Below are 17687 nucleotides of genomic sequence, written 5' to 3'. Positions count from 1 at the left end.
TTGAGTGAAAATTTCATTGTAGCAGCCCAGAGATTCGTCGGCAGCGATTTCCGTCGTTTCGTCCCTGCCTAGGTCTACGAGCGGCGAGCAGTTAGCAGTGGTCGCGGAAGGCGGGCGGGTCAGCGATGCGTGGGCGGCGGGCCGCCGAGAGCCGGCATGAATGGACGGAGGAGCGGCGCAGTGCGCATGCGCCGCGGCAGAGTGCTCCCGCGGCCCGCCGTCGCGCCGACAGCCAGTTGGCGCGCTTGGCCCAGCTCCGCTCGCCGCCTGCCGGTCTCACGCGGTGTCGGCGCGTAGTGTGTCTCACCTGTTAGCTGTGCTGTCTGCTACCTGCCGCGCGTGTCGTGAGTGCGTGCGTTAGTGCGTGCGTGCGCTCCAGCCATGATCCTGCTGCGGCGCTCCTCAGTAAGCCGGGCCGTGGGCAGCCTGCGGGCCTTCGCAGCTCTCACGTTGCTGCAGATCTGTGGTAAGTCCGTCCGGGACCGTGAAGTGCCACCAGTCTACCTGCTAGTTTTCTGCACCGCTAACAATTTTTTGCGTTTCGTCGTTTCCACTGCTACCCACTAACGTCGATGAAAAATGGCAGTGTGTTTGTGACTTTAACATTATTCACTAAACAAAATCATTTTTCTATTGGTCTCTCGTCAGAAGTAAAATATAACGTGTTCCAGCATTTTGGAAATTTACCCCGTACGGAGGCGAAATAATAGGTGACTGCCTTTTTTAAAAGGAATTATTGTCAAAGAACTACTAAAGCATTTATGAAACTTCCATTTGACTTCAAAAGAAATGTGATAAAGGACAAAATGTCCCTATAAGAACTCAAAAGGCAGGCTTACCAAAGAACTACTAAGGCATTTATGATGCTAAATCTATGAAAATTGCTATTTGACTTCAAAACAAATATGTGTTAATGGACGAAATTTCCCCAGAAGAACTCAAAAGGCAAGATTACCACATACCTCCGAATCCAGCTACCAGAATAACTTTTTGGTTATAAGTACATTCGGAAAGGCCATGCTTCTATGGCCTTAATTAGCGTGAAAAATTTATAAGATATCACAGTTTGTAAAAAAACATAAAAGATCGATTAAAGAAAAACAAAACAGCCAACTGTAAGCGAGTTCTCTGTGTACATAAATGGTCTGATAGACAAGGTGAACAGCAGCTTGCGGCTGTTTGCTGAAAACTCTGTGTATGCGGGGAGGTGCTGTCATTGGTTGACTATAGGAGGACACAAGTTGAGATAGCCTAAATTTCAGGTTGACGTAATCAATGGCAGCTTGCTCTAAATTTTGATTATTATAAATTAATGCAGATGTGTAATAAAACCAATCTTTAATATCTGAATTCAGCATTAGTAGTGTGCAGGGTAACGTTGGAAAGAGATAAGAAATGGAACAAGCATGTAAGGACGGTAGAAGGGAGGCGATTGGTCGACTTAGGTTTACTGGGAGAGTTTTTAAGGAAAGTGTAGCTCATTTTTAAAGGAGATTGCGTGCAGAGCACTAATGCGACCCATTGTTGAGTACTGTCCGAGTGCTTGGGGTCCCCATCAGGTCGCATTAAGCAAAGGCATAGAATTAGTTCAGAGACATGCTGCGAGATTTGTCGCCGTCAAGTTTCGATCAGTACGCGAGTATTATGGAAATATCTGGAGGGAAGAAGACGTTCTTTTTACGAAACGCTGTTGACAAGGTTTAGAGAACCGGGTTTTGCGACAGACTGTAGTGTCATCATAGTGCATCCCGTGTAAGGATCACGAAGACAGGAGAAACTGGGACTACTATGGAAGTTTATAGACAGTCGATTTTCCCTCACTCAGTTTCCGAGAGGAACAGGTGAAGGAATGACTGGCGGTAATAAAATGTACCCTGTGCTATGCAGTGTATGGTGGCTCGCGGAGTATGCATATGGATATAAGCTCTAATTGTGGAGGATTGGAGCAGAGAGCTGTCTGTTTCCTTTTCAATAGACAGATTCTCGCATTTGATTTATACGGTGGCCCCACTGGTCTTTGAACCCAGGTGCTCCTAAATGACAATCCTGCGCTTTAAATGCAGCATCACTTGACTGTGAGATGAATGGGACTCCCACATTGAGTGAAATATTTCACTACTCACTCTCTTAAATTTTTTTTGGAACGCTATTCCGGGGAAAAGGGCGACCTTTATAATACTATAACTTATTTCAATACATAGTTCATTTTTATTTTTAGATGATGGGTTTCGAACCTCTAACAGATCTTCAGGTCTTATATTCCTTGATGACCGTAGGAACCTGATCTGAAGACGATCTCTTACAAGATTCAAACGGGTCTTCTGAAAATAAAAATAAACAACTTAAATGCAATCGCGGTTGTGAGAAAAGAGTTTACTCATTCTCTAATGGTGTTATTTTATCTGTTTTTTAGTTTCTATTTATTTATTGTGCCTTACGACCCTACTCACATATTGGCTAAAGTAACCATTGTTTAAAATTTTCTAGACAGATAATCTTGATTATCAACTTTTGTGATCCAAACAATTTTTTAAAAAATCGTAATAAATTTAGAATTTTTTGATGAGAACCTGTAAGATCGCTTTTCTCCTTTCCTGATAATGTCAGATATTACAAAATAACTACGGCGACGCTTCTTGATATCTAAGTTGTTGCCCATGCACTAATGCTACTTGGTCTTTATCTACATCGCATCAGTCATCTAGAAGGGCATTTTGACAAACGCTTGGAGTTTCAGTGCTCGATTAACAATGCTGTAGGGTAGTTTGGAGAGAGACAAGAGCAGAAATTCAGGCACAGGACCCTTGTTCCATACCACGCTAGGTATATACTTCAACGATACCTACTCGAATCGGAACATCGTGTAGAGCTTTCTTCGAGGATGTTACCGAAGACTGAAAGGAGATAAGAGTTTAGTATCTCGTCCTCGTCCAAGTGCTTAGAGCTTAAGTTCACTTGCACAAGTAGGGGGAAGCAAATGAGTCTTGCCATTTTGTGAGGAATTTTCTTGCTTTCACCTAAACTGACACAGAGGAACACCGGAAACTAAATTTAGATTAACAGAAGAAGAATTCAACCAAGTTACTTCCGAATGAAAGTCGGCGGGCTTAACAGCGGCGACGTCAAGCAACGTCTACTAACGTTAAACAATTCCCGATTGTACGACGCACCAGGTAGGTGACCAGCGATGTTTGGGACCTAGATTCAAATTTCCGTTACAACATCTAGATTTAGTTAAGTCATTTTGATGTACCACTAGAACCTATCGGAGAAACAAATATTTCTTTTGCTATTTTTGCGTATACCACCAAAAAAAGCTGTTGAACTTTATTGTACTGGAGGTAGTATCATGATTTCTTTTATGAAAGCTCCAGAGCACTATTGAATCAGTATTTTATAAACTTTTATTTGCTATCAGTTACTTGAGCTTAACTAGTATCATTATTTATGCTTCATGATAATATCTAAGTATTCCTTTAGCTCTTTCCACACCATTTTTTCCGTAGTGACATTAATTAACGTTTGTCTTAATTAACTTCGTAATCGAAAGTAACAATATGAAATAACGCCGGGCGGGGTGAGGGGAGGGGGTGCTGGCGGGGTAGAAGACGACTGCGCAAAATCTACAAGACACACAGAAAAATGGCACACATTAGTTGGTAGAGAATCTCTCCAAGTACACAACTGAAATCACAGGTATTCAATATGGGCATCGTTTACGACGCCTCAAACATCAATACGTGGGTGCATACACTAACATGAAGTATCTCGGAGGGCGCAACAGCTGCCCCCCCCCCCCCCCAATTGCAAATCTGTTCGTTTCGTTGCCTAACTGCAGACGTGACCTAATTCAGTGCGACAATACGGAGCAGAGGATTAAGAGCGAAACGAAGACGCCCCAGTCTATAGGTGACAGCTGTAATTATAAGATTTCTATAACCCATTGGCAGGCTTCCCTTTACCCGTAGAACAATGGTACATAGCAGTAACGTACAGCAAATTGCCACTGGCGCTGTGATAGCCTATCATGAGACCCGTAGGTTCCATTGGTGACAGAAAGATTAAATACTTACGCACTGTGGGGAATCACCTGCACAGAATATATCTCGATTCATGTCGTTCGAGGTTCCCTTAAATCTCTTCAGGCGATTGACTGAATGGTCAGATAAAAAGGTCGTTAGCGATTTCCTGCCACCCCCTTGACCATCTGAATTCCTTCTCTAGTGACCGTGTCGTAGAGAGAACGTTTGACTTTGCTTTTTTCACTGAGGCCACGGTCTATATCTTCCCTACTCATCCAGTCCTCCTTCTGCCCAAAACCACATACTTTTTCTCTCTTATGTCTTCCACACCGAAAGAACATTATCCTTCGTTTCATGGTCTCCATTCCAAGCTGAACAATCGATCTTCTATCTTTTTAATGTAGTCTGACTACGAGGGCTATCCAGAAAATAAGTTCCGTTGGGTCGCGGAATGGAGACCATCGTGAGAATCAAAAACATTTTATTTGCAACAGTTAGCTACACTTTCCAGCCACTTCTCCACATACTCACCGCTCCGACTTCGACGTCTGTCGTAGTGTTGTACCAACTTAGAAGGCAGCCGCCTGTGCTTTCCGTCAATTACCTACGTCCACTTACAGCTCCTCGTCTGTGCCGAACCGCTGTCTTCATAGCCAACAGTTCATGAGAGCAAAAATGGAACTCAGCGGAAGCCAGTTACGGACTGTATTGTGGGTAATTAAACACTTTCCATCGAAAACGCTGGAGGAGCATCTTCATTACCCCGCAGAGTCCGGCCGGAAATTGTCAAGAAGGAACAGTATGATAGTTATGTCATATAGGCGGTATGACATCAGACGAAATCTCTCACCAGGCCCTCATACCTGGAGACACTATTTTCTAGGCCTCTTTACGTATTCACCGCGCGCACAGAACTGAAAAGAGCGACGTGTTGCCCTCGACGGACATACTAGAGACACTGCCGAACACATATATGCATAGCTTCTTCGGATTTTCACTTTGGTTTCTATTTCGTAACCAATCGGAACTTACGTCCCGAATACCGCTGGCATTTCTGGCCATTGATGGCTTCCGTAATGAGAGATGACATTTACGGTTTATCGATCGATCGACATAGAGCGTATGAGAGAGTTCGCATGGTGGAAAAATGATAAAGGTAATCGAACGTCTTCTTATCTAAGAAATCATTACGGTGTGTGCTCTTATGTATTGGCCATCAGCAATACTGACTGTTCTCGCCCACATCAGATCTACTGCGGAATTTCCTGTCCAATGAATTCATTACATTATTATTCTGTTCAAATGGCTCTGAGCACTATGCGACTTAACTTCTGAGGTCATCAGTCGCCTAGAACTTAGAACTAATTAAACCTAACTAACCTAAGGATATCACACATCCATGCCCGAGGCAGGATTCAAACCTGCGACCGTAGCGGTCACGCGGTTCCAGACTGAAGTGCCTAGAACCTCACGGCCACACCGGCCGGCTCTTATTCTGTTTCTTGTCCATATTCAGTGACGGAATAAGCCACTGTAAGAACCATTAATACTCTTACCCCGCTAGTGGAAAAGTTACACATAATAAAAACTCAAAAAGATGGGTTTACAGTCTGGATAAAGTAGCAGTTATTTACGCTTAAGGCTTCCCTCAAACGATTGTGACTTCAAAGTTCTGAATTTCAGTATATAATTTCTGGATTGAACCTTCACAATTTCCCTACCACCTACTGCGGATGCGGGTTGATGAGCTTCCTAAGCAAGTAAGCAGCATCTGAAAACAGACTGCAGAACATTTTTCAGCCTTCCCCATTCCAGAATTCTCTGAACAATGAATACAATAGCAGTTACTACAACTGATATTATCGTGCTTTCTTCACTAAAATTCCATGGAAGCATTTTTGAAGCAGTCGCTATTCACATACTTCACTGTCGATTTCCATCGCCAATGCAAGCTTGTGTTTCGTCTCTAATGACCTCTTCTCATAATAGCCTTAAACTCTAAATGTATTTCCTTCCTTCATCAAGGAGAGCATAAACGAAAGATATAAAGATTTTTTCTAACGAAACAGAGTATACTGAATAATTTCAATTACACTTAGTTATTGCCTCTTATATATAAGTGCCAACACAATAAGCATTGAATATAGTGAAAAATTCACTATGAATCTATGTTCGGCAGTAATTGCTTCCATACAGCGGAAATTTACGCAGACGTAATGGTAAAGAGCTTATGAGTTCCTGTGAACTGCCATTTCCTTATGCTTCTGCATCAGAAATGCTACACCTGCTAAACTGCTTTTTGCTGAAAATAGGAACTTGTTGGGCCGTGAAAGCTGTAACAAGCACCTTGCGTTACAAATAGACCCAGAAGCTCAGTTTTGCCTTTTAGAAAAATTTATAAATGGTTCATATTCGGGTAGACATACTCCTATTTGAGCCGGAAAGCGCTTTCCAATTACTTTTGTTTTTCCATGCCTTATGCCCAATGTCGCTTTTCATTTCGAGACTAAAACAACACACACACACACACACACACACACACACACACACACACACACACACACACACACACACACACACACACACACACAGAGAGAGAGAGAGAGAGAGAGAGAGAGAGAGAGAATGTCTGTTATGATTGTGATTACAGAAAGTGAAGTGCAACGTCCACGACGAGGTCAAAATGTAGGCGAAATAAATTAGAATTGGATGAAACGGAGAAAGGAACCTACCTAGCATTTATCTGATATTACACACGAATGTAAAAAAGTATCTAATTTTCAATTTCGAGTAAACAACATTCGTTATGAATGTGTCCCAACAACTGCCGCTTTTGGTTCCCTCAAATAGGAATGGAGCAAAATCATACTGCCGCTTGCAAAAGCTGTTAAGAGGGGACTGCCTCATCACGTTTTTACTCGGTCTTTGAAGCTCACTTCAGTGCTAATTGATGTGTTTGGTGGACAAAGTTTCGAGGGCTCTGCTAAATCTGTCTTCGCGTCTGTGACCTCCGAGCAACGTTTCAGTGCGCGTCAAAGAGTGCTTTGTACCAACTTTGGCTCACGAGCTTTTTACTCGGTGGTTCATAACAACAAAATTTGATTACGTTATTCCGTTGTTCCTTACCTGTGAGGCCATGTCATATCGATTTAGGGAATAAGTGCGAACCATCGTAGCTCACAGCCTGTATACTGGCAGTTGTAGGGACGTTTTCAGTGAATCAATGAACTAACCGACACACAGTAAATACCAGTATCTCGTCTCCTACCTTCCAAACTTTACAGAAGCTCTCCTGCGAACCTTGCAGAACTAGCACTCCTGAAAGAAAGGATATAGCGGAGACATGGCTTAGCCACAGCCTGGGGGACGTTTCCAGAATGAGATTTTCACTCTGCAGCGGAGTGTGCGCTGATATGAAACTTCATGGCAGATTAAAACTGTGTGCCCGACCGAGGCTCGAACTCGGGACCTTTGCCTTTCGCGGGCAAGTGCTCTTGCCCGCGAAAGGCAAAGGTCCCGAGTTCGAGTCTCGGTCGGGCACACAGTTTTAATCTGCCAGGAAGTTTCAGAAGTATCATATCAGCGCACACTCCGCTGCAGAGTGAAAATATCATTCTGGAGACAGAGTAAATAGCTTAGCAAATGATTCTTACCTATGTGCCTAGAGTGGCTCCACGTACACGTGTTCGTTTTTTGATGAGATTTCTGTTGCGGATTCACGTCGTGTCTCAGCTGCTTGTATAAATGTCTTATATCCGCCCGTAGTTTCGTCGTCGGTTGCCGGAAACACAGCCCCCACGACCTGTAGCATGAAATGTATTCTGATCATGTCTATATGGTGCTGTAAACCGTGGGTAAGCAATATTTAAGCCCTGTGCAAAGTGAATTTGCTATTTATCCTGACGGTAGGTTTGTAGAAACTGATGAATGAAAATATAATTTCATCTACTTGGAGGCTACGGCTGTCGGTTAAGTGACCTTTCCGTAAATCGACCGACAGGAGCCGCCGTATCCAAACGCATCCATTCTCATACAAACTTTCTTTGTGAACTGCGTGAGTTTCTCCGTTCATGGTTTCTCCAGCAGAGAAATTCGTTCTTGGCACTATTCCAAGTGACTTTTTTCTAAACACCCACACGAAAGAGACAAGAAGACATGGTACAGAACATGTGTGCTACCCCTGTAGTCTACGGATTAGTTGGTGTTGATAGCGGTGTTGTGGGTTTTGCTCCTGTTGATAATACAAGATTTTCCATAGGTGAAAGGGTCTTGAAAATTGCCCGTATCACCTCAGTGACCTACGTGAAGTGCTACTCTGACTGATACGGAAAGATGTTGTTATATAAACGACCAAAATGGTGTCAAGTGGCAAGTCTGAATGTGGCTGTAAAATAACCATTTCTAGCAATTTCAGTGAGTCTGATGCCTAATCCAGGTTTCCATCGCTTTAGCTTTTATTAACGTACTGGAACAGCCTGCGAGAGAGGACTACACGTAGATGGAAAAGATTCGTGAGGTTAAATTACTGTTTCTAGCAATAAAGTAATAACGAAAAATTGTAATATATCAACAAATCTGAGAAGTCTATGTAACGCATTTATTGTACACGAAAAAAAACATGTTTTACAGACCACTTGGGATGCTTCGGAAACAAAAAGGCCGAGTGGCCGAGTGGTTCTAGGCACTACAGTATGGAACCGCGCGACCGCTACGGTCGCAGGTTCCAATCCTGCCTCGGGCATGGATGTGTGTGATGTCCTTAGGTTAGTTAGGTTTAAGTAGTTCTAAGTTATAGGGGACTGATGACCACAACAGTTAAGTCCCATAGTGCTCAGAGCCATTTGAACCATTTGAAACGCGTATGGCACAAAGTAGCTTCTATTTAGTTTTTAAGACGGACCACGTTTTCAAGAATATAATAATCATAATAAGCAAATTGTAGCAATACAGAAGCAGATAAGGAATGACGAAGAACATAAAAATAATTGTGTTGTTTCTCGTTTTATCTTCAGGGTAATGTGAAGACTCGGTCTTTGGTAACGTGTTCACGGCTGATTTTGTGTTTATATATTTCACTAGAGATAAAGGCCGACAATTTTGAAGCCGTTGTTTCAGGCGAAAAAAGCGTCACTAATGCAGTGAGCTTTCAAATGTTGCAAATTTCCTAAATAGCAGTTTCCGGTAAAAACGTGCATTTTGGATTATCTGTGTTTATGATCAACGCCACCAAGATGCAGAAGGCAATGGAAACCACTGCATAAAAGGCACATAATGTACATCAACAGCACATGTGGTCTGTAATTGAAATAGTATGATGATAATCTCCCCATTGGCAAAAGAAACAGGGGGGACTGCCAAGGGGTGGCAAAGATTGAATAACCTACGAAAGCATAACGTTCTACGAGTCGGGGCGCGGAATGTAAGAAACTTTAACGTCGAAGGCAAGCTAGGAAGCTGAAAAAGGAAATGTAGAGCCTCAATACAGATAAAGTAGGGGTCAGCGAAATGAAATGGAAGGATGACACGGATTTCTGGTCAGATCAGTATAGAGTAATACCAGCAGCAGCAGAAAACGATATGAATGGAGTAGGATTCGTTATGAAAGGAAAATGAATCAAAGAGTGTGTTACTGTGACCAGTTCAGTGATAGGTTTTTGTGACCAATTCAGTGACAGTTTTTTTCTCATCAGAATCGACTGCAAACTAGCACCGACAGCGATAGTTCATGTTTAAATGTCGATGTCGCAAGCTGAAGCTGAAGATGAAAAGACAGAGAAAACATATGAGGATCTTGAACAGGTAAAGCAGTACGTAATGGTAGATGAAAATCTAATATTCATGGGGAACTGGAATGCGGTTATAGGGCCGGAGTAGAAGAGTTAAGGGAGAATGAGAATTTGGTACTACGAATGAGAGGGGAAAAAGACTAATTGAGTTCTGTAATAAATAATCTCTATTAACAGCCAAAACTCTGTTCAAGAATCACAAGAGAAGCAAGTATACTGGGAATGGGCCTGGAGACATGGGAAGATTTCAGTTAGATTACATCATGGTCGGGTAGACATTCTGAAATCAGATATTGGATTGTAAGGCGTACCCAGGATCATACATAGACTCGGATCACAATGTAGCAGTAATTAAGTGTAGGCTGAAGTTTAAGAGATTAGACAGTAAGGATCAATAAGCAAAGAAGTAGGATACGGAAGTACTAAGGAATGGCGAGATACGCTTAAAGTTCTCTAACGTTATAGATATTGCCATAGGGAATAGCTCACTAGGCAGTACAGTTGATGAGAAATTGATATCTCTAAAGAGGGCAATCACAGAAGTTGGAAAGGGAAACATAGGTACAAACAGGGTAACTGCTAAGAAACCATGGGCAATAGAAGAAATACTACAATTGATCGATGAAAGGGGGAAGTACAAAAGTGTTTCTGGAAGACTCAGGAGTACAAAAAACAAGTTGCTCAGAAACGAAACAAACAGGAAGTGCAGGAAAGCTGAGGCGAAATGGCTGCATTGAAAAATCAGAAGAAAACGAAGAAGTTTGTCTGAAGGACTCACGAAGCGTAGAGAAAAGTCAAAACAAGCTTCGATGAAATTAAAAGCAAGGCAGGTAATATTAAGAGAGCAATGGGAATTCTGTTGTTAAATGCAGAGAAGAGAGTGGATAGGTGGAAACAGCACATTGAAGTCCTCCACGAGGCGGAAGATCTGTCTGATTTGATAGAAGAGGCAACAGGAGTCGATTTTCAATAAATAGGGGATACAGTATTAGAATTAGAATTCAAAAGATCTTTGGAAGGCAGACGCGATAGATAACATTCATCAGAATTTCTAAAATCACTGGTGGGAGTGGCAACGAAACGATTGTTCATGTAAGTGCGTAGAGTGTATGAGTCTGGCGAATTAACGTCTAACTTTCGGAAAAATACCATCTACAATATTCCAAAAACTGCAAGAGTTGACAAGTGCGAGAATTACCACACAATCAGCTTAACAGCTTAGTCATCCAAATTTCTGGCTAGAATAACGTACAGAAGATTGGGAAAGGAAATTGAAGATTTGTTTGACGACGATCAGTTTGGATTTACGAAAGTTAAATGCACCAGTATGGCACTTCTCACGTTGCGGTTGATCGTAGAAGCAAGGCGAAAGAAACGTCAAGACACGTTCATAGAATCTGTTGATCTTGGAAAAGTCGTTCGACGGTGTCAAATGGCGCAAGACGTTCGAAATTATGAGGAAAATAGGGATAAACTATAGGGAACACGGGTATTATGTAACATGTACAAGAGCCATCAGAGAATAATAAGAGTGGAAGACCAAGAACTAAGTGCTGCGATTAAAAAGAGTGTAAGACAGAGATGTTGTCTTTCGCCCCTACTGTTCAGTCTATACACCCAAGAAGCAATGTTGGAAATAACATAAAGGTTTAGAATTGGAATTAAAATTCAAGGTGAAAGGATATCTGTCATACGATTCGCTGATGACAATGTTGATAAATTACATGATCTGTTGAACGGAATGAGCAGACTAAATAGTACAGAATATGGAGTGAGAGTAAATAGAAAAAAAGACGAAAGCAAAGAGAAGTACCAGAGATGAGAACAGAGAGGAACTAAATACCACGATCGATGGTCACGACGGAGAGGAAGTTAAGGAATTCTGCTACCTAGACAGCAAAATAACCAGTGACGGACGGAGCACGGAGGACATCAAAATCAAGCTAGCACTGGCAAAAAGGGCATTCTGGTTTAGAGATGTCTTCTAGTATAAAACAAAGGCTATAGTTCCGGGAAGAAATTTCTGATAATGTACGTTTGGAGCACAGCATTGTGTGGTAATGGAATCCGGACTGCGGGAAAACCGGAATAGAAGATAATCTAAGAATTGGAGATGTGGTGCTGCAGACGAACGTTGAAAATTAGGTGGACTGAGAAGACAGAGAACGAGAAAGTTCTGAGCAGAATCGGAGAGGAAAGGATTATATGAAAAACACTGGCAAGAAGAAGGGACAGGGTGACAGGACATCTGTAAAGACATTAAGGAATAACTTCTATGATACTAGAGGGAGCTGTAGAGGGTAAAAACTGTGGAGGAAGACTGTAGAGAACGATAGAGACTGAAATACATCCACCAAGCAATTAAGGACTCAGGTTGCATGTGCTACTCTAAGATGAAGGGGTTGGCACAGGAGAGAAATTCGTGGCACGCTGCATCAAACCAAACAGAAGACTGTGACTAAAAAAAAATTTAATTTCAGTTATCCTAGCACAAACTCGAATAAACGGTAGCTTGGCTGCTGCTGTCGCAGGTTCGAATCCTGCCTCGGGCATGGATGTGTGTGATATCCTTAGGTTAGTTAGGTTTAAGTAGTTCTATGTCTATGGGACTGATGACCTCAGATGTTAAGTCCCATAGTGCTTAGAGCTATTTCAACCATTTTTAAACGGTGGCTTGCTATAAGTATCATCGTCTGATGCAACTTTTATCGACAGAAACTGCGATCCGCTCTTCGGTATACGGTCACCTGTTCTGATTCCATTCAGGATGCATAACGCGAATATAATTTTCTTTCCACCTTTGTGTCAGTCGTAATTTTCAGATAGCGTTGATCTTCTTTCCATGTAATACACTTGAGTGCGGTGGTCTGTCTAACTACTTTCCGAATGTAACAAAAATTTGATTTCCAGTATTTCATATTATTGGCAGAATTTAAAAGTTTAGTATGCTGTCATAATCTACTCGTTATGTGTAATCTTACTTTAAGACTTTAGTAGAGAAAGAATTGCAGTTAGAAGTTGCGCGAATGTCTTCAGGCGGTGGAACTCATAGTGCTCAAATTACCCAGAATATATTCATCCAGCATTTGAGAATGAAGGCACTTAACAACATCCGACAAATTTTACACGCAATTTCAAACCTCTAAATAACTTTTTATCGCTGACACTCGTCGCAAAATAATGAAAAGAGAAAGAGAGAAAGACATAACGCCTAGTAAGTTTTCGCTTCTGATGCAGTAAAATTTCAGCATGAGACGTAACTTTTTAATTTCGTAGTTCTTTATTACTGCTTCTGGTCGCTACTCATTTTGCAGACAGTATTCGCATATACCCCAGAACGACGTGAAAAATAGTATCAATGTTCGACAGATAGTTTCGGAGATATGACGTCATAGACGATATGTCTATAGGCATTGAAATGTACTACGAACCAGACTTTCTGAAAACGTAAGGCAAGTTACCCAGAGTATATTCATCCAGTGTGTGACAAACAGAGCAGTTAGAGATATGGAAAAAATATTTAAACATAATTTAGAACGTTTTCTAAGCTTTTTCTCGCGTATAGTCGCTCAAAACAATGAAAGGAAGATTGTTTATCGCTTAGCAAATGTTCATTGTTCGTGCTGTAAAACTACGGCACCAAGGTTGGTGCTTTATATACGGGTGGGTAGTTACTGGTACAGACTTAATCATATCAAGCGACGGGTAACGTTCTTCAGCTAAGAGAATCTGAGACAAAACTAGGATGCGTGAACAGTGTACATGTAATTTACTGTTTCATCACTGTAAAGAAGGTTGATTCTGTTAGGGGAAACAATAAGAAGAAAAATTTTTGAATAAAAAATTAATCATGTATTACCACTCTAAGGAATCAAATTTTCCTAAAAAGTCAGCCCTAGCAACATTTCTGAATTGAAAAAAATATCAGTCTTTACTGTTTCGTATTTACAGCACTCCTTCTAAAGCTGTAGTTGTCCGCTTGATATTTGTACCCGTGACCTGTTACTACGGGAAATGAACTTTCGATCAGTTGGTAGCACTCTGTAAATACACACGATGTTCAATGGTTTTGAACGCTCACTCTAACACAATGTAGTTCAAAACTTTAGTATGATTACACAGATCTCCTTGCGGAGTTTATATACAGGGTAACGCTAATTTCACAATTCCCGCAAACGTGACGTCATTTTGACGTCTCGCTCAATATCGACAACCGCATCACTGGCTATCGACTTTGTGACCAGGAAGAATATGAGTGTTATTGCTCCTCGATTCACTAGCTACAAATAATGGTTTAAATGGCTGTGAGCACTATGGGACTTAACTTCTGAGGTCACCAGTCCCTTAGAACTTAGAATTACTTAAATATAACTAACCTAAGGACATCACACACATCCATGTCCGAGGCAGGATTCCAACCTGCGACCGTCGCGGTCACGCGGTTCCAGACTGTAGCGCCTAGAACCGCTCTGCCACTTCGGCCGGCTCACTAGCTGCAATTTAAGCTGTCATTTTATGTTTCTGCCTCAGCAAACACTTGGATATCGCCACATAGTCGTAAATAAACAGCGACATATTTGTGACAAGGAAGGATATGAGTGTCATTGCTGCTCGTTCCCCATTCAGTAATTTAAGTTGTCCTCTTACGTTCCTGCCTAACCACACACTCGGAAATCGCTAAGTATTCAATTCATACTTCGTTTCCAAATCAGATGGAATGTAAATAACATTGAATATTGTTGAACATACTTGTATTACATTCATAACGAAGTCCCAGATTGTGTTCACGACGCTAACATAAAAAATAAAAAATAAAAAAAATATTTGCTTGTTGGAATGCGAATTGACGCTAGCAGTTAATCAAATAATATTTGTCTCCTGTCTTGGTTATCATATTCTCTTTTGAAGGCTTATATCGTTGATGTGGTGTTAAGTGTAATTTAATGATAATAGTGACGTATTTTCGATAAATTTCAGTGTTCCGTTACCTTGAAAAGGTATAACGCAAATTATCAAACAAGTATTTTTTATGCTTAAATTTGTAAATTTTTCACGATAATAACTCACTCCTGAGAGAGTACTGTTGTATAAAGGCATTACCCGTCCATAAATCACTGTGTAACATTTTATTGTAGCAACAGTTATAATAAATAATTCCTAGAATAACGTGTGTTTTGTGAATCTTTGCTGCGCGTGCATTAAGCATTATGAGCGGCCCGTATCGAACGCTAACAAATGTCGATAGCCGATCATGCGATCGTAGGTATCGCGTGTGTCGTCAAAATGAATTATTGTGAAACGAGCAATACCCTAACAGTCGCCAGCCAGGGTGGCCGAGCGGTTCTAGTCGCTACAGTCTGGAACCGCGTGGCCGCTACGGTCGCAGTTTCGAATCCTGCCTCGGGCACGGATGTGTGTGATGTCCTTAGGTTTAAGTAGTTCTAAGTTCTAGGGGACTGATGACCTTAGAAGTTAGGCCCCACAGTGCTCAAGGCCATTTGAACTTAACCGTCATCGGAAGAAAGTCTCAGTTCTCACTCTAAATGTCTGCAGACGTTGCTCACGACTAATTACAATCTTTTACTGGTTAATCCGATTCTCCACATAACAAATTTAGCAAAGTCTCAACAAAGGTATGTCCGTGTTACACGACGTAGCGTAACAAGAGTTTCCCGCTACCAAAGAGCACAAAATAGCACATCTGACTGCTCGATTAAAAAAATCAACCAGTCATGCCCCTATTTACACGGATATTTGCCAGTAATCTTCCACTTTTGACCAATCGCAGTCCCAAAAGCAGTTCACACCAACGCTCAGATAAAGATAATTCAAAATCTACATGAAGTTAAAGGAAACCCATGCTAACTTTGAAACGTCCCCTTAGAACAATTATAGATGACTGTGCTTATACTGACACACAATATTTTTAGCGCAACGCAATCTGACTTTCAAAAATCCCTACAAAAGAATGGCCCTGACTAACATTAACCTATACCATTCACAAATCACTTACCTCACCAAAAATCTTCGTTACTCGAACTACTGCAAAACAGCGAGCGCCACTACTGCCAGCCAAATAAATGATTTAACTGCGGAAGGGACTAACTACTGATAGGCATAGTTAGCAAATGAAAGATTTTGATAGAGAACAAACAATGTATTTACCTTAATAGTCATCAAAACTCATAATATATATAGGAGTTCATAACATCCATTCTTACAAATATCAAAACTCCACCATTTCTCTCCCCACATCCACCACTGCTGGCGGCTCACCTCCAACTGCCCAACGCTACGCGCTGTTCACATCCAGCTGCCGCTGCCCAATACTACAATGGCGGACAACAATGCAAACTAGCCACAGACTGCACACAGCACAGCCAGTGATTTTCATACAGAGCACTACGTAACGTTGCCAATAAGAAAACATAAACAGCCTACTTACATAGCCCCCATGCTCCCCACAAAAAATTTTACAAATTGTTTTGGGCAGTGGCCAATAATGATTTGATAAAATTTTTCATAATTACAATAACAAAGAAATCAAATGCACACACGTATTGATACAATGTTGGTCAAAAGCTAAAATTTTCTCACAGTCCATAAAGACAGTCCTGATCGTTCATCACAGTAAAATAGCAGTGTTCTTCTCAAAGTCTGAGCAGTAAAAGAAAATGCACACGGAAGTAGTGGATTTCCATGCAGTCTTGAAGAAGTAGTGTTGTCTTTCCAACGGAAAGACAGAGCTGACTCTCGACATGCAGACAGGTAATGGGCCACAACAGAGCAAACCCACAGCAGAGTCAGTCGAAGTTTTGAGGAATATTGGTAGGCAGGTCATCACAGAGTTGACCCATTGTAGTCCTGGTAGAGATTAAGGTATTGGTGAGTCATCAAAGGTGCAGACCCAGTGCAGTCCTTGTAGAAATAATGGTAATGGTGAGTCATCAAAGATGCAGTCCCACTGTAGTCCTTGTAGAAATAATGGTATTTGTGGGCCATCAAAGATGCAGACCCACTGTAGTCCTTGTAGAGACGGCCAGCAGCCATCTGTTGCGACTGTGCAGGTGCACAATCACCATCGAAGAGTCTTGCGGACAATATAGCAAGTCCATAACCACCACTTGTGCACTCACAAAGTTTTTGGAATTGTCCTTATAACCAGCAATGCTGTTATCCAGTCCCTTGCTGAATTAATAACACACGTGCAAACACTAGCAGTCCCTACTTCTCACATATTGTCCATATACTATGACCAACAGAAACGTGTGCATTGAAATGGAACTTACAAGTTAGTAATATGATGAACTGGTGGCACTTACAATTTTATAACAATAGAATACAATTACAAAGGTACAAAATACATCATTAAAGAACATAACAATACAGATAACAATTTTTTTTCTGTTCTAGTACTAAGCTACATTCACTGTGATGAGGAATACTGTTATCCTCAAATATAATTTGCATTTATAATATGTTATTTTCTTTGTAAAGATGTTTAGACATTATTTATTCTGTTTTGTTTTAATGCTCATGTGTGAAGTTGATGTTTCGAAAGTTATTCAGACCTTTTATGTATGTACTTATGTCATAATTCCTGTAACACTGATGTATATGTTATTTCGATTCTTTTGTAAAGCCCATATTACTACAAATGTTATCTGTACTATTATGTTCTTTAATGATGTATTTTGTACCTTTGTAATTGTATTTTCATGTTGTAAATTTATAATTGTATAGACACCAGTTCTTCAAATTAAGTTACATTTCACTGCACACGTTTCTGTTGGTCATAGTATATGGACAATATGTGAGAAGTAGGGACTGATAGTGTTTGCACGTGTGTTGATAATTGAGCAAGGGACTGGATAACAGC

The 17687-nt window shown here is 41.1% G+C and overlaps 1 protein-coding gene across 1 annotated transcript in view; it reads left to right on the top strand.

Moving 5' to 3' along the window:
- Positions 1-265: 265 nt before the first annotated feature.
- Positions 266-17687, top strand: part of LOC126416924 (uncharacterized) — a 703183-nt gene continuing 685761 nt past the window's right edge. The window contains exon 1 of the mRNA XM_050084807.1: positions 266-466. Within this exon, the coding sequence (XP_049940764.1) occupies positions 382-466 (85 nt within the window). The 5' untranslated portion in view covers positions 266-381. The remainder of the gene's footprint in view (positions 467-17687) is intronic.

The sequence above is a fragment of the Schistocerca serialis genome, chromosome 8 (assembly GCF_023864345.2).
Source record: "Schistocerca serialis cubense isolate TAMUIC-IGC-003099 chromosome 8, iqSchSeri2.2, whole genome shotgun sequence".
Taxonomy (NCBI): Eukaryota; Metazoa; Arthropoda; class Insecta; order Orthoptera; family Acrididae; genus Schistocerca; species Schistocerca serialis.
The sequence above is the reverse complement of the archived record's forward strand: the minus strand, read 5'-3'. Positions and strand labels throughout refer to the sequence as shown.